Genomic DNA, 25,470 nt, shown 5'->3' with positions numbered 1-25,470 from the left:
CTGCCTCAAGTATTTTCATGTTTATCTGAGACCAATTAGAAGGTACACAGGTCTGAAATCAGATTACAGGCAGCCACACCAATACTTGGCCTTTGTTCCCTCTCTCCTTCCTGCTCTAACTGTCACTGGTTGTGTTTGACTTTCACAGTGCGAGAGGGTGAGCTGTCAGCAGTGAGCTTCTCACTCTCATTCACCTCCCTCTTTTTTGTTTCACCCCCTTTTTACTGACTTCCTTCTGATTTTAAGAAGACGGTGAGATCCTCTGAGCGAGAGTAGAAAAAGAAAGGGAGCGGAGAATAAGAGAAGAAAGGTAAAACCATGTGTTGTACAGGGAAGTGTGCCCGCCTGGTGGGCCTGATCCTGCTGCCTTCAGCCTTCATCTGCATGATCTCCAACTTGCTGCTGTTCTTCCCCTGACGGGAAGAGTTTAGAAAATGATCAGATCTCCCTCCAGGTCTGGCTCATGGGGGGGCTCATTGGAGGAGGCCTCTTTGTAAGTAATGAATCATGATCTGTGTACATCTAAAGTGTGGCTGAATGTTTTATTGTTTGTTTTATTGTGTTTTTCAGTCATTTACTCAGCCTTGTGTAAACCTGTAAAATTTAATTGCTTGCTTTTATTGAGTTTAATTGAGTATTATCATTTTGGGGGAATAACTGTAGGACTGTTTTTTAGAGATATAACATAATTTTGTCATTTATTCAATTTTTTTTGGTTTCATCTACTATCATTTTTGTTGGGATCTTTCTTTTTTTAAACCAGTGGCCGTATCTGGGTTTTGACTTCATGTGGACCTTAATTACTTGAAAGCCACATTCATCTTAATCTAGCTATCTCTTAGATTGTACCTGTGTCAGTGGGTCATTACTTCAAAGGCGTGTTGAGCAGTCAAACAAAGTCATGACTCACAAAACATTTTTTAAAAATTTCTAGTCCAGATCATTAATCATCTAAAAATAAGAAAATATATCAGGCTGAATTACAGGGTATGTGGGATATTGAGAATTTTCCATTTGATGTCATGGCACAAAAAACATCCTCACATTGAGCATTAAACTCAGCGTGAGCAAGATTTCACTTTGAAACAAACAAGGAACAAACTATGTTAACTCAAGTACAATTTTAAAGTACTCATACTTTTTCTACAGTATTCTCACTTTATTCTTCTATTCTGCTACAATCTGAGAGAAATACAGTACTTTTTACTCCACTGCATTTATTTGTCAGCTGTAGTTACTTTACAAATTATGATGCATTGCTACAGATTAAACTACCCAACATATATAAAATCAAATTAGCTCCACCTCGACTAAATATAAGTATCTGTGATAATGATTATATAATATAATACGTAATGGTAGAACACTCATTTAATCTGTGTTGGATACTTTTACTTTTGATACTTGTGGTACAGGAGAACCTTTAGGTAAACTAACCTCACTGGACACTAAGTGATAAAACATGGTCTGATCTCATCTGTACCTCGTCACCAAGGACAAACACACACAAAGATCTGATTGTGTAGGTTTCCACTCACACTATCTTGGCATTTGACAAGGGCAATAAATAATTCATAAATACTTAATCTCACAAAATGCATCAGAGGGACCTTTGAGTCTTGAGGAAGGGCACATCTTTATCTCTGTAATAATACAGTTTGGAACCGTGACAAAGAGATTTGGTCTCTTTCCCATCTCTAACTATGGGATGTCACTGCCTGCTGAGACAAGAGAGTAAAACTCCCTTCAGGATTCACAAATATTTGGTTTAAGAGATAAGACAGTGCACACAGACGCGCACGTGTAAATGCAAAACTGCAGGTAGATGTGTGCACCTTTATGTAAACAGAAATACACACACACCAAACCTACATATTAAAGGCAACATTTTTCTTTCCAGATGCTGTGCCCGAGCTGTTCAGCTATCAGGGCTGGGGGCAAGGGTTGCTGCGGAACAGGTTGCTGCGGCAACCGTTGCAGGGTGAGTACAGTCATTTGAAAGATTTGAAATATGCATGTTGTGGCCGGGACAGGACAAGATAATGATGGATGGCAAGAGGCAAAAGCCAAAGGACAAACTAGAACCATGTGTATTTTATCAGCACTACATCATAAAGACCTTATGTTATTAGAGGATTATATTTATTGTACTGAAGTAGTTTTTGAGTTTACTAAAAAAAAAAAACCTATTTAAAGTCATTAAGTTTTGCTTAATATGATTTGCAGAAGTATATCTCTTAAAAAAGAACTAACTCTATTCTCCTCTTGCATCTTATTCAACAAGAATGATGTACATGAGTATGTTTTTAGTCTTAAATCTCATAAGTAACAGGTATTTGTATGGCCCTTGGTTACTATAACAACCTAATTGGATCCCAAAGTCCCACATTAGAAAGATAACATTGTCAGACAGGGAAAAAAATCAATGGGTAAACAGCAAAAACTGGATAGAGCCCCCTGTACAGTGAACCCATTTCTAGGGCTAAGAGATGCCAGTCCCTTTTAGACAGGACACGACAGCAACATAATGATGCAGCATTTTCTCATCTTTCCTTCAGATGTTGAGCTCTGTGTTCTCTTCTGCATTTGGCCTGGTTGGAGCCATCTACTGCACCAGTGTGGCCTCAGCAGGTCTGGCTATTGGACCCAAGTGTCGGCTGGCCAATGACAAGTGGGAGTACCCTTTTGAAAATCTGGGCACGTGAGTGTTCATCACATCATTGTAGTTTTAAATCTGCTTTTCATTGCCGTGCTCTTCAGCGTAACAATAGAACATCTCCTGGTGCTAACAGAGCTGTGACAAATATACTGCAGCCTCAAACAGACAAAAAAACTCTCATATCTCCTTTTGCAGTTCCTCCTCATTCTTTCAGGTATATTGCTGTGTATCTGTTCTGCTGTTATCTCTGTTATCTTCTCATCAGCTATAAGGGACTTCCCTATCTTTCTTAGAGAAGCTGATCAGTTTTATCTCGCTATAAAAAATAGGAATGTAATATCCTTAAATTCCACTAGGTGGCAGACTGAACCAGCCCTATCTGTTTGTATCATTTGCAGCTTTAGTCGGAAAATCTGTTTTAACAAATCTGGGAAGTCAGACTACACAACCACTCCACTTCATAGTGCTATTGTATTTTTAAAATGCAGTTTTCAAATGTAAAATAACACTAATGTAAAACCGTAGGGCTTACTACTGATTGGAAGGAAATTACTTTGATATTGTCAAGTTAAGCTACAGACTGTGGTCACTGGCTTTTTCACTAGAGAAATACTCAGTCTTGTACATATTTTATCTCCTTGCTGATTCCAAAACAGCATGACTTCAGGTAAGTCAGAGCCAAAATGATATTGCCGCTGGGATAACATGGTTGGCACCACTGAAGCATTTTACAAGCTCAGACAGGCAGAACTGAATCACCTGACAGGAACCCATCAGGTGATTGGGACAATGGTTAATATGTTATAATATGCATGTTGTTAATATGTAGGCTATTGCTGATCCATGATGACAGCAGTTTAAAGGGCACTGGTGTTCACAGGGAGGGAACCAAGTTTGATTACTCAGTGCATGGTGGGATATTAATATTCAACCTCGGTTTGTCCTTCCTCAAGCAAACCTCAGTTTCCCCTTTTTTGTTTCTGTTTTTCTACATGGTTCTCTGCTATGATGATCTCCTTTTTACCAAACATGCAGTGGATAGATGTTAACTGAAGTTCAATCCACTTCATCCTCCATGCAACAAAAACAATAATCATTAGAAAGATCAGTTGAATGCTGGAGAATGAAAAAGAGAGGAAGAGTGAAAATATTTATCAAAATGTCAAACTGTTCCTTCTGTTTTCCACTATTAATCATTTGAATGCCACTTTCTTCCAACAAAACTCTTCATATTTCCACCCAGCACTTCTCTCTCAGTTCCTCTCCTTTTCATTTTCCATGTGCTTTTTTTCCCCATTTTTTTTTTTCCATTTGTGTCCTTACTGACACATTTTTCCTCACCTTAGTCATCACAGCTTTTACTTCCTGCGCCCCAAACCTGGCCCACCTCACATGTTTTCATTAATGCTGTGTGTGTCATGTACAATGCTTATGCTCTCATTATTGTCCTCCTGCTCAGGGGTAACACCAGCTACCTTGTAAACCAGACCCTGTGGACAATCTGCACCTACCCTAACAATGTAGTGATGTGGCACGTCGTGCTCTTCTCCATCCTGCTGTCCATGGGTGTGCTGCAGATGGTGCTCTGCGGCATCCAGGTGGTCAACGGCTGCTTGGGATGCATCTGTGGGGACTGTCGCGACAGCAAAGATGTAGGTGAAATCCCAAAGTAAACAGAGTTAGGACAGGAGGAGTGGAGGAAGGCAATTATTTGAAATCACACAGTGACTTTGGAACAGGATTTGTGTGCCCCAGAGGACACAGAGAGGTTTAAAGAAGAGGGAGAAATGTAGTTTTAGACTATTTTATCAAATAGGACCACATCAGTATGAGACAACATGTTCTGTACTGACTGGTTTGGTTGCTGGAAGTGAGCCAGCTATATAAACCAGTAGCTTAATGTATGATTTTGCATGTATGATACACAGCACCCAAAACATTACTTAGCATTGTGCTACACTCTGAGCGTTTCTCAGGAAATGCAGACACATGAGCAAATGTCTACACATTAACATGTCACTCACATTTATTTACAGGTCTGTCAGTCATCTGAGAGCTGAAAGCTTCCTGTCCAAAACTTACATTAAACATGTGACTTCTGTCCCGTTGCAGGATGATGGTGGGTTGTAAATGTGAAGAAGATCACCCTGCTCTGTGGGTCCAGGGTCCCTGTGAAGCATGATGAGATTTTCTTTTGATACTCCTTAATGCTTAAGCCTTAAGCCTTACTCCATTATTGTGTGAATTTTATTCTTGCTGATGGTTTGTGTGTATTGCTTGACTTTCCTCTTGACTTCTTCATTCAAACAAATACTGAATTAGCGCTGTTGTGAAGGGTTCACAGGACAGATATGGCACAAACTGTAATTGTAAATAATTGTTTGCTTTATAGACACATCAAGTGACTGTGATGACACAAGGGGATGAATTTGAAATTTTCATTAAATGTTATTTGCTGTTTTGTAAGGATTGGATTTGTGTATCATTAGTAAAATGTGTCTGACCATCAACATTAAAAAGAAATTCTCAATTACTTTGTTGTTTAAACTTTGCTGCAGTTCTTTTTTCTTTTATGGAAACCTCTGCTCTGACTCTGTCACTGAGTAACTCTGATTATCCAGCTGAAGACAGTCTTCAGAATCACTGAGAGATCTCTGTCAATTACTCACTGCATGCAGTGACTGTGCAGCCAGACAGCCAGATCTAACAGGATTGTCATGTGTCCAGACAGTGTCGAAGGTCAGAACGCCCCCTGTGGACACAGTGAACACTGCAGCTGCGTAAACAGTACACAATCTGTACCAGTGCCTGTTAGCATAGGTGCAGGTTAAGCCCATAATCTTTTGTTGCCATGGAGCGACTTCGTGGTAATTGTTACCTAACTTTCAAGTTAAAAGCCTGTTGCAGAGCTGCACCCAGGTAAATATAGATGCAGTCTCCTGAGAGAGACCAACCAGCGCTCTACAGCTCAAAGCTAAAGACAAGCCTCCCTGGCAGGACAAATAAATACATTTAGGCCTGCTTCAGTGGCCTCATTTGCCTCATTAATACAGAACATTTTTCACCCTTTCTATTAACAGCCTTAGCCAGAATGATGTATGTGTGTGCAATCAGCTGAAACACAGTTTGGTTTGGAAACAGTACAACCTGTTGCACTTTTCAAGTGAAAATGATCTCAGACTGTTCCTGTGTTCAGATACTTCCAGGACAGGGCGGGGAAATTATGTAGCTGTGGAAATAAGGCCTGTGCCCAACACCATGACCAATCGATAGCCAAATGACTGGCTGGTGTTATGTAGCTCTCTTATATAATGCACAGCACAAAGCAAGGAAGGAGCATAAGTGAGAAGAATTTGGAATAAAAGAATGGTGGGACAAAGGGAGGAAAATGGGAAAGGGGCCCATTCTCTGCCACTTCTCATGCAAATCGCTCTGAAAGAATCCAAGGAGGCAAAGAAAGTGCTTTTTAATGGTAGATGGACAAACACTGACGTAAGTGCACACATGCTCTGGGGGAGACTGAAAAGACGGGGAAAGGTCCTCGAAAAACAGAGAGGAAAGGACTTGAGTCAAAAAGAAGCGCAAAATTCCTCTGTTATTTGCACACTGTGCACTCATTTAGACCCTGTGGTGAGGCCTTTATTTAGAAATGTACCCCTTTCCCAAAATTAGCCCCTCCTTTCTGCTTTATCCCCGCATTTCAGGCTTCACTGACATAAAGTGAAGGCAGAGGGAAAACAGGACATTGAGGCAGTATGGCCTGGTGACAGCAACATGAGGATATTTAATACTTTAAATTAACCTGCTGCTTATATAAAAGCATGTGTGTGCTCCCTGTTCCCTTCAAGATCTTCGCAGTACACCAACAACCACAGCCTGATAAAAGCAACAGTCATGCTGTAGCCGATGACCAAACACAAACTCACGACTCAGACACGCGCAACTGATAACTCAGCAGGTGTCCACCACCCAGTCATTATGTCAACCACACTATGAATGATCCAAGCCAAGCCACAAAGTAGACAGTCAGGCACATTCAGCACGTCTGTGAGCACTTAACAATGTCATCACTATGTCCAGATCTGATTCAGTCTTTTACTACTTTTTACTTAAATTTCACACGATTTAATTTTAATTTTAAACATCTCTGTAACCAGAATTTGTTGTTTTTGACATGTTTGATACTGAGTTTGCCCCCTGTGAAATGAGAATGTCATTTCAGAGAAGGATCACAAACATCATCATATATAAGTGAAGCTTCTTTGTCAGTCCTTGAATATGAGTCGAGCAGGAACATTTTCCTCCAAGGTAACAATTGCTTAAAGATGCTGACAGTGCCTGTGTTACTTGCACTATATTATAACACTGAGATGTGACATTTTACACTTGGACCACATATTACCAACAAGACATTATAGAGTCACTTATTATAGAGTATTTTTTGCATCATAGCATAGTGGTAGCATCCACATGAAAGGAGCTAGAGAGGAAAGGACTTGAAGTGAAGCTGCAAATCCACTATAGCTCTGTGTTGTTGAGGGGTCAGGTTCAAATCAACTCATGCACGTGGAAACGAACATCCCTAATTTTTCCTTTAAAATGACGTATTTGGTCAAACTGAGTTAAGACCTGTTTTGATTCTTTGTTTGCCACATAGCGGCAGCCAAATAACCATGTAAAGCAGGAACACTATAGCCTAATGTTAGCTAGCTGGTGAAACATAGTTGGCTTTTAGCTAAAGCTAAAGCTATATTTCATAATTTATTTTCCCTAGCTGTTATCTGTAAATAAAAAATATCAATTTTCACAAATAACACAAAAATGCAGGAGGAAGAGGAGTAGAGACAGTCAGCTGTTCTTTGCCCCCAGACTGTCTATTTAGTACATCAGCATTATCAGCTGATTTGCATGATATGTAGGTTACAGCTGTGATTAGGCATCCCCCCGTGCACTTCAGGATTAATGTAATCACTGAGAACAATAAATGCACAGGAATTTCTACTGCTGACATAAAAACTGGACATTTTACAGAAGCATGAGATAAGTGACATATTGTACTGTACACAGGAAGGGGCAGACTGAGGAGAATAAAGGACTATGACTGAGGCTGGAACCAGCCGAGAGCGACCTCAGCCAGTCGGTCCTGGTCCTGGCTCCACAGAAGCAAGCCAACATCAACAGAAAATCAACAAACCCTGGGTGTGGGAATGTCTGGAGGTTTGAGGGAGGAGGGAGGGGGACGAGAGGGGAAAGCATGGACCCAGGGTGGGGAGCAGTAAACATTCACAGAGGACTGGACTGGTTTGATCTTGCAGAGACTTGATTTTAGTTTGTTTACACAGAATTTCATTTGGTCTCTGATTTTATTCATCCTGAAATATTAATTTTAACATCTGTCCTGTTTATTTTTCTTTAACTATTTTCTCTTTAACTGTAGATGGAAAAACATTTTTAAAAATCACTCCAGTGCCAGCAGGTTAGTGCTATATTTGTCTCAGAGGCATGGAAGCATTTAAAAATCTAATTAGCCTTGTTTTAAATGTCATTACATGGGTGTGAGACAATTCCCAGTTTTGTAACTCATAAACTAAGTAACTCTCAGTGTAAACTGTGCTATTAAACCTCCCTTTTCTGATTCATCATAAGATCACATCCTTCTCAAGTAAATAAGATGGTTTAGGATTTAAACCAGGGGTTTTCAAATTCGGGGTCAGGACTCCATAAGGGGCCTCTATACAAATTTAAGGCGTTTGCAATGAATAACAGGAAAGACAGGAAAGAATAAAGCTACAGAAAATAATGCTTATTTTTCTCTGACTTCTCATAATGTTTGGCTATGGTTGAGGGTTGAACAGGTTGTAAACAGGTGACTTGAACCATACACAGACAAAATGTAACAAAACAGTAAACTGCAAACACACACAACTCCAAAGAGGAATCGTTTTTTGTATTTAAATTGTAAACTGTTTTTTGTTTTTGTAAACTGGTGAGGCCTGAATGAGAGAACAGATCCCAGGCCCTTTTTATGAAACATTTATTTTAACACAGTACAATCCTTGCATAACACATGGGGCTGATAACCTTTGTTTACTTTTTCTTTTATTTTGATTTTGAGGGGAAGTACTTTTTAAATGAAACTCATTACCACCTGCCTGAGAACACACTCTATTGAAATGAATGTATAAAAAGCTCAAACTGACCTCCTGCTTTGACCCCTATAGTTGTTGAAATTGTTATTTTTTAAGTATCTCATGACTTAGTCGTGCAACTACTTAACTGTACTGTATATGTAATGTAGCCCTTTTATTGCAGCCATTTAATTTTATTTACCAACTGAGCTACAACAAATCATATTTTCCTTCCACTATAATATATTTCTGAGACATACAGCACATCTGTACTTCTACCAGTTGTTTTAATAGATTTTTTTTAACCTCTGACTGAGGAGTTTTACTTATGCATGGTTTACTTTAAGTCAGTGATTTGAGTTGGAGCCACGTACGTGACCCCCTCTCTATGTCTCTTGTTCTTTTTCTGTCTACGTCCTTGCTGCACGTTCACAGCCCTGCTATTCCTGTCTGTCGGCCAATGGAGCAGTGCCACTGAGGGATTATATTACCAGAGGGACATACAATTCACAAGGGATGATGTCAGTATTATGACAATGTCATTTTCCACTTGCCATCTAGTTTGTCCACCTTCAATACCCCCCCAGCTAAAAGCGCCTGATATCATAATGGCACTTGAGGCCAGCGGGATAGTGGGAGTGGTTCAGTTCCTGATATCTGAGCCTCTGTGTGGGTACGCAGGAAGCTACCGTGTTGCCTCACAATCATATTCTGGCCACCAGCAGACTGGCAGGGACACTCGTCACCTTACAAGGAGAGGAACAAGTGTGTGAATGCACAGAGGTGACTCTGCTGAGGGACCACTTGACTTTCTGTGGAGGCACGACAATAACCTCAGAGCAAATTTGGAGTGTGTTGCATAAAAAAGAAAAGGGGTGTTGTTTAATACGCTTTCATAATAAGAAGTTAGTCACTTAAAATTAGGGTCTAATAACTAACAGTACGTCTGTGCTTCAAAATCCAATCAATATTTTTCTTTTTTGATGCCATTAAATGTTGTTTTTTATGCTTAATTCAAAACCATGACTTTGTACAACTGATATCATCCAAGTCTGCTGCCCTGCTATTAATCATACACACAGAGCAGATTTAAAATTAGAGACAATGTCCCACTGAAGTATGTCTGTCCTTCACCCACATCCACAGGTGTAAATCTGATGTGTGATGTGAATGTGCACACCGCACGTCTCTGTGGGGTAGCACTGGACATTCGCACAGATGGCAGAGATTTTGAGGCCGCCATAAAACATGCAACAGTTGGCGACATAACCTTTCATCTACACTGACAGATTGTCAACGATCAGCTTCAGTACATCTCTCGCTGTCTGTACAAAAAGACAGATCTAACTATCTGCAGCCTAATTTAGTTTTTTATCTTCATTTGCAGTTTGAAACTGGGGCAAAGCCAGGATTTGATTCTAAAATCACCTTCTGGATAAAGGGTCTTTTGAAAGGCAAGTTCAGCTTCAAAGCCCTGCCAAATGGTCCTCTCGACATCACCAAAGTTATTTGCATTTACTCTTGATCTGAATTTGTCATTATTTATATAATTTATATATATAATATTCATACCAATAAGAGGACTTGATTTTCTAAATTTCAAAATTTATGAACCACCTTAAAAATATATACTATATTTTGACATAAGCAAAAGCACATCAGAATTATAGATTGTAGGATTGCTTTGACAACCATGTTATTCTGTTTTTGGTGATTTAAATTTAATTTGAAACAAAATGTCTTATCAGGTATAATCTAATCTAATAAATGTATTACAGACCATATTCCTCTCTCTAATCAACGAATGTGATTTTTTCCAACAGACAAAATTGGTTCAGTACAGTGACACCACATCAGAATCACTGTTGTTGCCTTAACCGAAATGCATTTTACAGTTGGTACACATCTGATTTTGTTTTACATAACAAAAAGTTATTAAGTGAAATGCATGTAAAAATATGTGTAAATACCTTCCATATCTGATCCTGACTCATCAACAGAGACAAGGTCCTATATTTGACATTTTTACTGTTCCATTACAAACTCCTACTAAAAACAGCAATAGATGCAGGAAAATTTTGTTTGTTGATTTATTTTTTGGTTGTTTTTTTTTTGTTGCTTTGCTTTGTTTGTAATTTTGTAGTCCCTCCATTCACCTCTGATGGACATGTCATTGAATAGATCCTTTTTGTAACAGACATCAGGAGCAGCACAGGTGAACATCCAGTGAACACCTGGCTTTTCCTGTCAAATGTTAAATTAGACCCAAATGTCCCCCATGAGCAAGCACTTTGGCAACAGTGGCAAGGAAAAACTCCATCTAACTCCATGTAAAGAAAGAGAAGAGAAGAAACCTTGAGCAGAACCGGGCTCATGGTGGGCGGCCATCTGCCTCGACCGGTCTCATGTCGGCTTTCAAAAAGGTCTATTTTCTAACAATGGGTGAAGGAGGGGAAACCAGCTTAGTCGCTGGTGGATGCAGGCGCCGCTGACTTGTGGCACCTCTGTCGTCTTTTCAAGCCCAGAAAGCGGCAGGCTCTCTTCCAGGCTGATCTCTTGGTGGTTGTCTCCTTGGGCTCAGATGTTCCAGGCTCTGGATTCTCCTCAGACTTCTGCTCTTTCTCCTCATCTGCTTCAGGCTCCACGGAGAGCTCAGTGTTTGGTGAGAGCTGAGCATTGAGCTGGGCTTTCAGGGCCTCCAGCTCTCTCCGCAGAGCCACTTCTTGTTTCGCAGCTTTCTCCTTGACACATCTGATTTCCTCCGCAGTTTTTTGTTGGAGGGCGTCCTTGTCATCCATCATCTTTTGCACCAGGAGCTTCAGATCTTTTTTCAGAGCTTTGTTTTTCTGTTCTGCTACCATAATCTTATCCTGGGAGAACTTCAGCTCTTCTTTCAGCTCCTTGTTCATCTCTCTCTGTACGTTGAGCTCTATCACGTACCTGTTATGGCGGAGCGTCTTTGCGTCCATGCGATCCTTGCGTGCCTGCTTCTCCAGCCAGAGCTCAATCTCAAACAAATCGTTGAACTCAAATTCGTCCTCGTCCTCATCGTCTCTCTGTGCCTGACGCTCAGCCAAAATCTTAGCCTGGAGCTCAGCCATAAGCGTAGCCTGGCTGAGCTTCAGTTCGTCGATTAGGGCTGTGTTTGAACGTTTCTCGGCCTGGAGCTCTTCTTTTAGAGTCAGATTTGCTTGTTTCTCAGTGTAGAGCTCAGTTGTAAATTTGGTCTGGGTACTCTTCAGGTCTTCTCTGAGAAACGTGATTTTTCGCCGCTCCAACTGGAGCTCAGCCATTAGCTTAGCGCGGCTGAGCTTCATTTCCTCTTTGAGGGTCACGTTTTTCAGTTTTTCCGCCTGGAGCTCAGCCATGAGCTTCGCTTGGCTGAGCTTAAGTTTGTCGACGAGTGCCATGTTTTTTTGTTTTTCTGCCTGGAGTTCCGACTTAAGTCTAGCCAGGTTCAGCTCATCTTTAAAATCCTGGTTTGTTAGCTTCTCTGCCAGGTTCTGAAGTTGACAAATTACTTGACAGAGTGCATTGTCCTGGTACATACCTGTCACCTGTGTAGCGGCCATCCCATTTTGGGGTACAGTAGTAAAACTCGCCATTTGTTAGGTGATTTGGTCAGGTTTGACTTGTTTTTTAAGGTTGCAGTTTTCGTGGTCTGCCTGTGTTTGGAGAAATGTCCTCTTCTTCAGTAGTGGGTCACTTTCTGAAAGGTTCCAAATAACGTGGCATTCTGAAGAACTGCCGTCTTATATACAGTGGAGACCAGTGATGTCTATGATGACATCATAGTCCTATCATTTTGACATTCTAAATGGAATGCCTTTGCTGTTGTTTACATTCAAAACTACAAATCAAAAATCTGTGATTCAGATGATGCTATAAAAAGTTTCATTTCCCTGGATCTTTTCCCCTTTTATTACATTTAATGGAAATCATGGTTACCATTAATTTTTTCACAAAATGTACAAAAAAAACTCTTCCATGTCCAAGTGAAAACACATTTCTACAACGTGATGTGAATTAATTAATTAAAAATATATAATGTAAAATAAGTGACTGTATAAACATTCAGCCCCTTCAAGTCAGTATTTACTAGATGCACCATCGGCCACAATCAAAGCTCACAGAACAAGTACAGGAACAGCTTTAGAAATGTGCCTGCTGCTACACAGACTGTTTCCTGGGTGATTTCTCACCAGCAGGCTCAGACTCACTCTGAGAATTCATCTGGGTAAATTTCCACCAGACCACATCCCTGCAACCAATGGACTGGCCTCAATAAGCCTTAAACCCAGGCCAGAGAGCTAATAAACAGCAATAAACCATCTAATGAGCCAAAAGGGAGCCAGGATTTCATGTATCTACACCTGACTTCATAGGGTGGGTATGTGGGAAGATTCCCATTTAGAGCTGTCAGGCTCTGAAACAGTGTCTTTTAAGTCATATTTAATTTTTTTCCCCAAGTTTTTCTTCTTGACAATATAACAAATAATTTGGTTTCCAGCCTTACGTTGGCTCACACCCACATGGTCTGCAGCTACAGTGTAAACTAAGCTGATGTTGAGGCAATCTGGGACATTTTGAAGTGCTGTGTGTTCACACGTACTGTACATTGCATATACACATGAGGGCAAAGCAACGTCAACCAGCTGGCTGCAACCAGCTCTGTGTGACTCACTCACTCAGCATCGGGCCACACCTTTATTCCTTGAAAGCATGATTTACCTATACTGAGAAGGTTATATTTGTTACATTGTATGACTGTCACTATAATATTTCGAAATGTTGAGTGGGTGTTTGGCAGACATGAGCCAAGAAACAGGTTGTAAGATGTAGGATTTCTTCTCAAAGTGAGATCTGTATGAGCAAGAAATCTGTTTAAATGAAGATTCAAGTGCTCTCAGAGTAAAAGTGGGTTAAAAAGGTAAAACGAGGCAGACCAAGAGAGTCCCACTGTCACCTAAAGTATCTGTGACTGCTAGTGGTTAATTCTTCTCGGTAGGTTTGATCCACTTCAGACTAAAACCCTCTCACTCTAACAGGATAGGGATTTCCTTCCACAGCTAGGTGTCCCTTTCTTCCATTGCTTAAACACTTCTGTCTCACATTCACATCTTTCAGACTGAACATTATGTGCTTTAAATAGCCAATGAAAGACACTGTGGTGAGGGTCATGCTGAAGTTTTGTTTGTGGTTAAATAAGAGAAAGCAGGAATTTTGCTTACATGCGTTGGGAACTGACATAAGGTGAAGGTAATGTGCATTCACTGTCCCAGCTTCCTTCCTCTTGTCAAATTATGTCTGATCTTATGACCTTCATGTCACATTTTCATCAAAGAAAGCATCATTTTCTTGCTCATACAGGCCTGGATGTGTATTTTAAGGCAACTTGCACATGCAAAGTTTTATATTATATTTATCCAGTTGTTTTGCGATTAGATTAGCTTATTTAGAAATATGACACAGTCCCATAATAATGATAATAATAATAATAATGGTGAATCACTTGAACTTTACAAAACTATTGAACAACCACTACAGTCTGAAAAATACATTTAAATATAGGAGGGAAGAAAAACGCAATCCTACCTGTACCAGGGATGATGTCTTACTGTTGATGGTGACCTCTGACCTCTCTAAAAAGGACAATGAAGAAAGAAAAAAAAGTACTTACATGAGTCAGAATAAGGTTAAAAGATTACTTTATCAGTGATTAATACTCTTTTACAGCAAACAAGAACTCCTCTTGATCATAGTTTGAGAGGTTAAATCACCTTGATTCATGATTTCAAAGAGTAATTCTGTTTGCACACGACATTTACTCAACATTACAAGGAAGGAAAGCTATTTATACAGCTGAAGCTATTTCTGATTAACTTGTGCTGTCTGTATCAACAAATATGTGGAGGCAAAACAAAGCAACGCATGCAGGAGAAAGTGTGTACAGTATGTGGGATGGGTGAGAGGCAGAGGAGGAGGAGAGGAGCCCAGAGGGAGGGAGAGCAGACAGGAGGAGAGAAAGCAGGAGGGAGAGAGGAGAGGGGAGGGGAGGGTGAGAGAAAGCAGGCGTGTCCACTCACCATGCTCCGGGGATTAGCTATTTAAAGTTCAGTCGCCCCGCGCCACAGAAACCTTTCCATTGCCAATAAGGACGCGCCAGGACGTGCAGTACCGGGCAGCGCTCCGAGGACACGCACTGTACCACATTTTAATGAGGGAGGGACACTCAGATGAAGGGACACTAGTCGTGTTGTAGCTGGGGAGTTATCAAGAATACCCGTTTCCAACTGCCTGTCTACAAGGTTGTTCCACCAGGTAGGTAATACCATCTAACATATAAACCTGGATTTAAAGGGTCTTTTTTTATGAAACTGCAGCTTTCTGCATGCTACTTCACTGCGGCTCAGGATTTCTAAAAGCTCCTTTAAAGCGAGATAAAGGCTCAGGATGAATATAATACTTGACATGTAAGTCTCTCTTATCAAAACAGCTCAAGTGTCAAGGGTTGCTTTTTTGGTTTTGGAGCAGGAGGTGTGTCAGTCAGTGGGAGGGCTCCTGATCATAAATAAGCCAGTCTGGTATGCTCTGCCACTGTTTGTGAAAACCACTTGTCAAACTTTATCCTGCTCGCTTGAATACCTCACCTATTGTTCTCTAACTGTCCAGACTGCCAGTTTAATTGACATCGAGCAACGCGATGTGTCTCCTTCAGGCTGCATTTCACACTGAAATAAGCGAACGCTGCAATCTTCCACTTCCTCAAATTTCAATTGTGTCAACAAACAAGTCTTTAATAGTTTATCCCAAGGAGACAGAGGAGAGACAAGTGATGCGTAGTGATCTAGAGGAAAGCTCAGATTAGCCTGTCTGGCGCAGCTTCTCATTCAGCCTTCCACACGCACGCGCACAAAGGCCTCCACGTCCCGCGCGCACGAGCTCTTCAAGTTTTGGCATTACATACATGTGTAATGTAGCATATTAACATGCAAATTAAAAGTGTATTAATAAGACAAAACGTGCAAATCCAGCGGTGATAATACCACAGTGTGCATATAGGCAGCTCAATTACAGGTCAGGGACTGTACGAAAATTATTAGGGGGTACAGAGAGGTAAGAAAAGGGGGCGGGTGCTGCTTTCATTTTTTTTCTGTATGCCTTCTTCAACAGGTCTATCTTTGTATATAGGGTTTTATTGTTGTATACAATGATGGCACAAATCAAGAGGTTCCATTAAGTTTACACTGAGGCACATGATTAAACAAGCTGCACCAACTTTATGTTCTTAGGTTATTTTAACATGTTATGGGGAAGATGTCAAGAGGAGGTTTCACCCTGTGGGGGGCATAGAGTTATTTACTGAGTAAAACATTCATTCAGCACCCCAATCATTTTCATACAGTCCCTAACCACCCTGCATTCATACTTACTCTTAGGTAAAGTACAATAATATCAGCAAGTGTAGCTAGTTGTGGTAGAGCAGATTTGAACAACTTTGTTTTTTACTGTATAGTTTAATCAATAACAACAGATTATATTTTATACGATAGTGTTATGTTGCATAAAAGTACAAAGTATAAAGTTGCATAAAATGAGTGTACAAGTACCTTAAATGTGTACTCAAACACAGTACTTGAGTAGATGTACTTAGTTTCTTTCCATCAGTGACATTAACTCATGGCCATTATCTGATCAGTCTGTTGTGTTAGAACTCCAAAAATACATAAAAGCTGCTTTATACAATGTCTGCGATGAACATAAATGAAAGAGGACTGCACTTTTTTCCATAAAGCCCCCAGGGACTGGCTGTAAAAAAGGGTTGGTTGCGTGGAAATGTGGAGCTGTGGGAAGATTCTTATCGCGTTACTGTAAGCATATGTGCTCCACTGCTTGTTTTAACATTGTTTACAAAGCTGATAAGGAACTTTAGAGTGGACAGAGGGGACAGCTTTCAGGGGTTTGCTCAGACAAGACTTGGACTGATGTGTAAAAGTAGGGGAAATATATGCAGGGATCATGCTCAACAGGCATGTTTAAGTAGCTTAACTCCCCACAAATGTCCCTTGCAAACATACACAAGCACAAACATGCACTCAAAGTGATGAAACCCCACTGCACGTGACACAACACAGATAATAAGTCAGAAGCAAAAAGCCACTCACTAATATTTCTCTAGAGGGATTGCACAATTTTTAGCTCCATTAGCAGGTCACCACTGATTAAACAAGTAAAACCGCATTATTCTGGGGCTGCACGTTGCTCACATCGGCTGCCTGAAGGCTGAGGCCTCCAGTTTGAGAAAAACATGGAGAAAAAGAGGTCAAGTTCAGAGCAGTATTTTTTGTCTTCTTCTTCTCTGCTTTTTACCCATAACCTCAGATCTATCTCTTCCTCTTCTCTTCTAGTTTTTCTTTCTGTGGTCAATGTGGGTACTGTCTCTGAGCTTTCTGTGTGTGTGTGTGTGTGTGTGTGTGTGTGTGTGTGTGTATGTGTGCGTGTGTTTGCCATCTGAGGTTGTTTTTCTCCTCCAGGCTCCCAGGCTGCTGCCAGACCCCCACAACCAATCATGATCTTAGTCCAAAATTCCTCACCACTGACCAGGGCCTTAATATTGTGTGTTTGTGTGTGTGAGAACTACTTTGCACGCTAGTTTTGATGAGGAAAAAAGTGTAGGATTGCCGAGTTATTACAGCAGGGAGAATTACTCATCTCTGTGCAATAGCTGGGAAAAACCTGGTCAGTCTGTACCGTCCTTGTTCTTTCTTCTTTACAATGTGTGCTATACTGTGAGTTCTCATCTTACCAGCAGAACTTCTAAACTGACCCTACTATAATAGATTCAATGTGTCTGTAAATGGGATAAGATTTCAGAGGCACACCTGAGTGAAACGGAGAAGGGAGGTGCATTAGATGGTTAAGAAATGGAAGAGGAAAAAAGAGCTTTTCCTGTGCGAATGTGAAATTAGAGACAGAGTTTTTCACTTACTGGACACAGGTCTCATTTGCAATGTGCTGCAGCAGCTCTGTGACTCTGTGTGTATGCGTGAGCCGTCACGTCTCCGTGAAACTGCCTCGCCGAGTCGAGCAGCACGAGGAATCGTCAGTAAACATTGAGAAAAAAGGAAAAAGATGTTAGCCCAACAGTGCTCTCCTTTATGTTGCAATCACAGTTTACTGTTTGTCATCAGATATCCACATCTTTCCCTCTGATTATTGAACAATGGTGCTCTGTGGGTTATCACACTAGACTGACAGATTATTTCAGACACTGCTGGGTAGGAAGTGCACTAATGAATTTAGTGCCGTGACAAACATTGGTAGATGCAGGGGCAGATTTAGAAACTTTTGAAAGGGGGTGTGGGGCCTTTGTGCCTCTGTAGTCATTTTGTGTCTCTCCGTGGTTGTTTTGTGTCTTTTTTTTGGCAGTTTTCCATCTTGTTTTGCATCTCTTTACAGTCCTCTGGCTTTTCTTTATGACCATCTCACATCTCTCTGTAGTTGTTTTGCAACTCTTTGTAGTTGTGCCACTCCTGTCTACTTTTGTGGCAACTCCCCCAGATAGATAATGTGTCACTGTTGTATATGAATATACATGTGAGAGTGTGTGAGTGTGTAAAGGGCATATTTCTTAAATAGAGGCTTTACAAAAGAGAAAAAAACTTGGACTTAACAGTTCAGGTCCCATTAAGGAAAAACCTCATTTTGTAACCCATGAGTTATTTATGGTTTTTTTTTATAATGGACTTAAATGGTTTATACAGTGGGTTATGCAGTTGTTATAACTGTTTATTAGACTGTGTCTGAGACTTCTGATGTTTGATCATGTAGATATACATCAAAGTTTTGTTAATATGCAGTAGAAGCTTTAAATCTACACTTCACATTTACAATAGAAACAGTTGAGATCCATCACTTCGCTCTGCTCCATTTCCCCTGACCTATTTCTTAACCTGATTAGACTATAATAAATACTTTTTTTCACTCTCAGCAAATACAGCTTGGCACTGTCGTGTGGCCCTGGCTTTATTTTATCACTCAGAGGTGCCACACATAGAAGGATGATTCTCAGGGAAATAAGGACATTTTTCTGTGAAGTTGCTGAGATCCACATTACCTGCAGTGTTAAATCAAAGACTGGCTGTATTTTCAGGGCAGATTTAGGTCTAGATCTGCAGTAGGATGGGTCAAGGTTGAGTACAGATGTAAAGCAGCTACTGGCTGAGTCCTGCTTGATTCTGCGGGTTGAATGAACTCCCACAATGCAAAGATTAGTTGCTGGCTGAGAGGGAAAAGTATGGGGACAAAAGTTTTTAGTGTTCTTCAAATGGAAAAGTTGAGGAATCCACTTCTCTGCGTTAATCATTACTCGCATACATCAGATGACCTCTGTGTAATCTGTGTTTGGTTGTCAGAGGAGGGCTTATCAATTTCTCTGCCTGGTGTAGCCCATTGACGTCCTTTTCCAGGATTAGACGGTGCGCAGGATGATGATGATGATGGCACTGTTAACAGTGACTCACTGGCTGGCTGCTGGGCCACCATGCCATTCAGTGATACTGTCAGCTTACATTAGGTGATCCTGTCGCCAGAGTACAGGATCATAATTGCATTAAACTGCAACCTGGTGAGGAGATGAGGAGCTGTCAGTGGGCCTGGAAACTCAGACCTGTGATAAGGCATCTTAAATGTGGGCTGTAAGGGAGCTGAGCGTGCTGGGAAATGCTTTATTATGTATTCTAATGCACTGTTTACTTCATATTTGAGAGTATGTCACTCTCAAAGGGAATGCTGTACATTTTTTGTTGATTTAGTTTTTGCCACCTCTTGTATATTTATTTATGAGTTCACTCTCCTCTCTTTACAGACGTCTCTGTCATGGGTGTGAAGATGCTGCAGTGTTTTCCTTTCTACAGACGCTGTAAAGAGCGCTGCAAGAGCAGGCAGTGCCCCCCGGCCTCAGGTGAGGAGCGGCTACAGTCCGACTGTTCAAGAAAATCAAATGTAGAGCAAATACACAGCCATGTCATGATAGTGCGGCCTGATAAAGCCTGACTTTCTGTCTTCCATCCCTCAGTTCCCATTGAGGAGATGAAGCCCCGCCTGTCCTCCTACGACATCCTGGGGTAGCGACAGTGAAGGAGCAGGAAGCCTCAGTCGGGGCTCCCAAATCTATTTCTCCACCAAGGCCAGGCTGTCTTTCAGGCACCAGCTGGACAGCAACATCAACGCAGTGGATGCCACCTACTGAGGAGGACGGGGGGCTGCAAGAGGAGATAAAAGGACTCCAGTATCAAAGTTTTCCATCGCTCACTCATGCTCGGAGCCTGTGGCGCGGAACCTGGGCGTCTGATAGCTGAGCAAATCCATCTGTCGTCGCCTTTAGATGTGATCAACACAGTTAGTTGCGAACAGGCTGCAATTTGCATTTTAACCCCTCGGTCCTTGCTTCCAACAAAAAACTTGATGATGAATCAGATTCGACAAGGGACAGGTGAAAACAGACTGAAATGGACTCGGTTTCCAGTCTCAGTGCATTAAGATTTCAGAAGACTTAAAAGGAGTGGACCCACTGTCCAAGTGGACATAGTATTGATGAAAGAGAAGACAACATAGAGACTTGTTTACAAAATTTCACTACCAGGAAGTGCATTATTTTTTTGTGTTTCTTTCTTGGGGCGGGGTTGGTGGAGAGTTTTTGTTTTTCTACTGTTTGAAAATTACAGTTTTATTTCAATTTGGAGATGATACAAAACCCTGCACACTAATAGTGAAATATTACAGAACAGAAACAAATTAGCTTTAGTATCAACCCGAATCCTACCACATATGCAAAAGGGTCATGTTGAGGCCTTGTATAATGTTTGCAGGTTTTAGGATGTTCAGCTGCTGCCTCTAGTTAGCTCCTCTCTGGACAAGAATAAGTAAACTAAGCTGCACGGAGTATTACATTTCTATTGGGTATTTTGTGACTCATACTTGGCTTCAGCTCATTCTGGCTAACTTCTTTTTGTTTATATTTTTGTAATTAAAACACTCCAGATTGCATTTGATATTAAAATGTATTAACTTTTTAACAAACCCTAAGTGCAGAGTTGTGTGATGAACTGGGTTCTGTATTCGCCTCAAATGAACAGATATGAATGTAAGTGCTGATCCCAAATGACTGTGAAAAACCTGCTGAAATTTGAAACGTCAGTGTTGATGCAAAACCAATTATCAGCTATTCATATCCACAGTAAATCAAAAGAAAAGTATCTTTATTCTTTACTAACAAAATAATAACAATGTACATTAAAAATGCCTCCTGTGTTTTTATTGGTGGTGAATGTGAAGTGTTGCAGCATTAAATATGGAGATCACATACATTAATGCACAGAAGTGATGAAAACTCCAAAAGTAATTCACATTGCTTTTTCATGTGGCTTCATCTGTTAACCAAGACAATGTATCTTGGTAACAATATTTATTTTTTTTAAAAAATCAGTACGCTGGTATAAAAAATAAACAAAAAACTATCTATAGACAAACTTCTCCAGACCTGTGACCACAGATGATCTCATCACTGCATGTTTTTGGGTTTGGAGATGACGCCGTCTGGATATCGCTTCTTGAACCGAGCCACAACCTCAGGATCCAAAAGGTGAATGCCATCAAGCTGGTTTCCAAGAGTTATCCTAGAAGGGAAGCAACAGGGGGAAAGGCACGATTAGTACATGTATAACATGTAGAGCAGTTTTCTTTCATATTAAAGCATGACAGTATGTTACCAGTTGGGCTGGACGTTGTGGGGTCGACCGAACAGCTCAATCTTCCTGGTGCCGGGTGAGAGTCTCTCTATCATGCCATAGATTTCATCTGGTTTGTGACTGGTGGAGCGAACCTGGGAGAGAGAGTGTGTGTGAGTTTAATGAAGCTAATTTTTCAGGCTTGAGGAGTCATATGGGTTAACTGCAGTATGTATGATAGAAGATACAGTCATGTACCTCAGCCACAATGACATCGCAATCCAAACCTCTGTTGAATCCCTGAGGGTTTCCCTTTACACCCACCTGAGGAGAAACAACCCACATGGTCTGTTGTTCACTGCAGACATGCACATATCAGACACGCTTTGGCAGGCATGCTCACAAAAAATGAGATTCCTTTCCTCAAGAGGTAAGACGGTGCAAGCTTGGAGCTGAGTAGATTCATGCACTTGTAACTGAAACAGATTAAAATCTAGTATAAAAAATGATGTAAACATACCAGACAGTGCTCCTTCCCGTGATTGAGCCAATGGCCGGTCCTCCCAGTGCGAATGATTCTCTGAAGCTGATTGGTTTTTACCCATATGATTTCATCCACACGCTCGTAACTGAGAGAGGTAAAGAGAGCAAATATGCAAACAGTGTCGTACCAAAATGATGATTAATGGTGGGAGATGCACAGGAGGAAAAGACTTACCCCCAAAGACTGAGGCACTCCCTGCCCAACTCCATAGCTCTGTAAGAAGAGGAGAAGAAGGGCAGATGATGAGTTTGAGAGAACAAATGTGCAATACTTGTATACACACTCTATTTTTCTTTCAGATTATGTATTGGTTCTACAGGACATTTTGTAGCGTATAGAGCAGAGCAGAAAAACTAAAAGTCACAGCTGAAGAAAAAAATCTTTCTGATGTTCTTTACAAACCAGATAAGTTAGTGCTTGGTGCAAGTGCTTGTCATACTGACACCGTGGGACACCAAGTTGTGGATGGACACACGGAAAAACTTCCTTGCTGTGGTCACATGAAGACCTAGACCTCCCTGTTAACCAAGGTTATAACCACTAGAAGGACATTTACCCCTGATCTTTCCTGCTGCTAAATTTCTAGATATCAAGAAGCCGATCACTCGCTTCCTGAACTTGTTTTAGTTACCTGCCAGTGACCCAGAGGAAAAGGAAGCCATCGTCCTGCAGTATGGGGATGTTGAGTTTTCTCATCTCGTCATCAGTCAGTGTACCATAGGGCAGCTCCATGTGGATATCCCAAGGAGGGTCGGCCATCACAACAGCAAACTTACCCAGGATGGAAACGTCCAGGTAGCGGATATCACAGCAGATCCACTGGAAATTAAAACATATATGAAAACATCAAGATCCATCTATTTCTTGCTCTCTTACACGCCTTCTTTCCTCATCTCTCCATCCTCTTCCTCACCTGTGAAGGGAACAGTTTGCCCACGTTGCTGTCGGCGTCTCCTGCGTGGAGGCCGAGCTCCGCGGTGCCCGCCTGGGGCCCCAGCAGACTCCCCTCAGCCTCTGGAGGACTGTCGATCTCATAGTGGACGTATTTGCAGGTGTCCATGTGGAAACAGGTGTTGAGGAAGGAGCAGTCGCCGAGGCTCTCGTCCGTGTGTTTGTTGATGATGCGACTGAATGAGAAAATATACATAACAAAATAAAACACCCTCATACACGTTTGTGTAATGTCATTTGAATTAAATTCAACAAAAAATGCTCCACTACTTTGTAACAAAATGAAAATATGAAATATAAATATGAAATAAAAACATGGAAGGGAAAAAAATTACTTATGAATGATTTTCCCTTATTTTGTTTACTCCACAAATTATATATGTTTTAGACAAATCCAAAAAACAAGATGCAATATCTGTCTTTACCTTGATTACAGTGCCCTCTTCAGGTCAAATTGTTAAACACTGATGTTCAATTCAAAATCATTATCTAAATTGTTACTAATCTTTTTATTTTTTTATTTTTTTTTTTTTAATTTTAAATCATTTTTAGCAGCATGTTATATGTAGGTTGTTAATGGCAGGATAAAAAAACAAAGTCAAAATCAGTCTGAGGTATCTGCTGTAAACTTTCTGATAAAAGGATTTCACTGTGTCAGCTGAGATAAATACAGAGGAAAGAAGTTAAAAATGAATGCTGAGGAGCACTGACCGGAAGTGTAACTTAGTGCATGGCTGAGGTGTGTCCCCAGAGCGTACACACTCCTCTTTGGTCCCGTGGTCACAGAACTCTTGGACCTGAGCTCGGCCGCGAGACCGGAACTTCTCCACGATGGACTGCTCCTTGGCTGTGCTGGCGTTGAGCAGCTCCAGAATCTCTCTGCTCACCTACGCACAAATAACATTCACGTGATACCGTAATAGTTATCAAACCTCCAAATTTGCCTGATCATAATCATCGCTCTTACCTTCTTGCTCTGCTGCTCTTTTGTGGACTGTTGGTTCAGGAGGCTCTCGATCTCCATGTCCACGTGAGACGACTGGCTTTTACTGCTCCTGCCCTTCTTCTCAGCCCCGCTCCCTGACGCTGAGGGCCCTGCCAGCTGTGAGGAGGACGCCGGCGTCAGGGAGGTGGAGGAGGAGTGCGGTGGGGAAGCGGAGCTCTGTAGTGAGGGCGAGAAGCCTGCTGCTCTTTTGTTGTGGGTTTGGTCTTCTGTTTTCCTCTTGACTCCGGTCCTCTGGGCTCCAGCCCCAGACCCAATCATAGCCCATAGTTTTGTGTGGTCCACGGCTATGACAACTGTGGAGGAGGAGGTGGAGGAGGAAGTTGTAGAAGAGGAGGCCAAGGTGGACTGCCGCACCTCGATGAGCTCCTGAGCTGAGAATTTGAGCAGCAGACTCTGGATGCATCCATGACTGACAGCTGATTCAGACTGTGAGCATCAAAGAAAAAGAAGATGATGAATTGATAAGGCAGCAATACTAAGCTGTTAATATGATACAGTTAAGATGGCTTTAACGTGACTTTTCTATATTAAATTCTTGGACTCACAAACAAAGACTCACACTGTTGAGTTCATTTGTGATCGTGAGAGAGATCTGTGGGCAGCGAGAGACTCAGATCAGACAGATATCCCAGCAGTCTCTTCTCCAGTTCTGGGTCTGGTGGTTTTTCTGTCTCCTCCTGTGAGGTGAACGGAGCTGATGGAGCCGGGCTGTCACTCCTCGCTGTGGAACAGTCTGTGCTGCCGCCGCCTTCTACAAAACAAAAGAGGGAGGGACAAAAGAGGTTAAGGAATAAGCAAAGTGAAGCCATTTTCAGAAGTTTCAGTTGTGACCATGTCAAGAAAAACGTGAGTAAAAATAGAGAAACATGTAGAGCATGTTTCATTTTATAGAGCAGAACTACCAACGAATCATAACTGAGGATTTAGCCGATGGGCAGAAAGTAACATATAACTCACATCTGGAGTAAGTTAAAGTCTGACAGCTTCCCCATTGTTGTGATCATTTTTTGATTGAAAGTTCACAGTATTACCAATTCTAGTAAAAGTAATATTAAGACTGTGGCCTCTGGTGACAACTTCACATTTCTCTCCACGGCAATAAATTGAGTCAATAATTAACTGGATTGATTCAATAACTAATTGATCACTAATAACGAAAACAATAACTGTATTTGCCGCCCCGCTGGTACCCGCTGTCCGGTCTGAACGTACCCGCGGACAGCTGCGCTGGGTCTTTCCGCCGCCTCTGCAGCCTCTCCCGCAGAGAGTCCAGCTGCTTCTTGTGCGCCTGGATGTTGCTCCATGTGTCCGACATGACGAACTGGGTTCAGCAGCGACAAAAACACAAACACCGGCCACACTGGACGGCTTCACGGCAGAAATTAGCCGCTGTCCGCCCTGTGATGATAGAAGAATGTATGGTGCGCGGCGAAAAAGTGTCGGACCAGCAACTT

General features: G+C 41.4%; 2 protein-coding genes and 2 long non-coding RNA genes across 4 annotated transcripts; 2 read left to right on the top strand and 2 right to left on the bottom strand.

Moving 5' to 3' along the window:
- Positions 1–139: 139 nt before the first annotated feature.
- tm4sf5 (transmembrane 4 L six family member 5) lies at positions 140–5,192 on the top strand. The gene is given in 6 exon segments (XM_018704240.2): positions 140–411; positions 413–493; positions 1,901–1,981; positions 2,559–2,701; positions 4,119–4,311; positions 4,772–5,192. Coding segments are annotated over 6 exon segments (609 nt in total). The 5' UTR covers positions 140–318; the 3' UTR covers positions 4,790–5,192.
- Positions 4,905–19,632, bottom strand: LOC108902417 (uncharacterized). Its single transcript, XR_007814525.1, has 3 exons — positions 17,777–19,632; positions 14,383–14,429; positions 4,905–5,411 (listed from the first exon to the last, which is right to left on the bottom strand). It is a non-coding gene; the product is annotated as an uncharacterized LOC108902417 (long non-coding RNA).
- LOC108902413 (uncharacterized) lies at positions 14,914–21,090 on the top strand. The gene is made up of 3 exons (XR_001964070.2): positions 14,914–15,108; positions 19,655–19,750; positions 19,865–21,090. It is a non-coding gene; the product is annotated as an uncharacterized LOC108902413 (long non-coding RNA).
- Positions 21,031–25,452, bottom strand: mettl3 (methyltransferase like 3). The gene is given in 12 exon segments (XM_018704194.2): positions 21,031–21,464; positions 21,558–21,670; positions 21,774–21,839; positions 22,036–22,144; positions 22,234–22,272; positions 22,691–22,878; positions 22,973–23,186; positions 23,722–23,897; positions 23,978–24,442; positions 24,576–24,605; positions 24,607–24,767; positions 25,229–25,452. Coding segments are annotated over 12 exon segments (1,779 nt in total). The 5' UTR covers positions 25,332–25,452; the 3' UTR covers positions 21,031–21,349.
- Between the last annotated feature and the right edge of the window lie 18 nt (positions 25,453–25,470).

This window comes from Lates calcarifer, linkage group LG14 (assembly GCF_001640805.2).
Source record: "Lates calcarifer isolate ASB-BC8 linkage group LG14, TLL_Latcal_v3, whole genome shotgun sequence".
NCBI lineage: Eukaryota > Metazoa > Chordata > Actinopteri > Centropomidae > Lates > Lates calcarifer.
The sequence above is the reverse complement of the archived record's forward strand: the minus strand, read 5'-3'. Positions and strand labels throughout refer to the sequence as shown.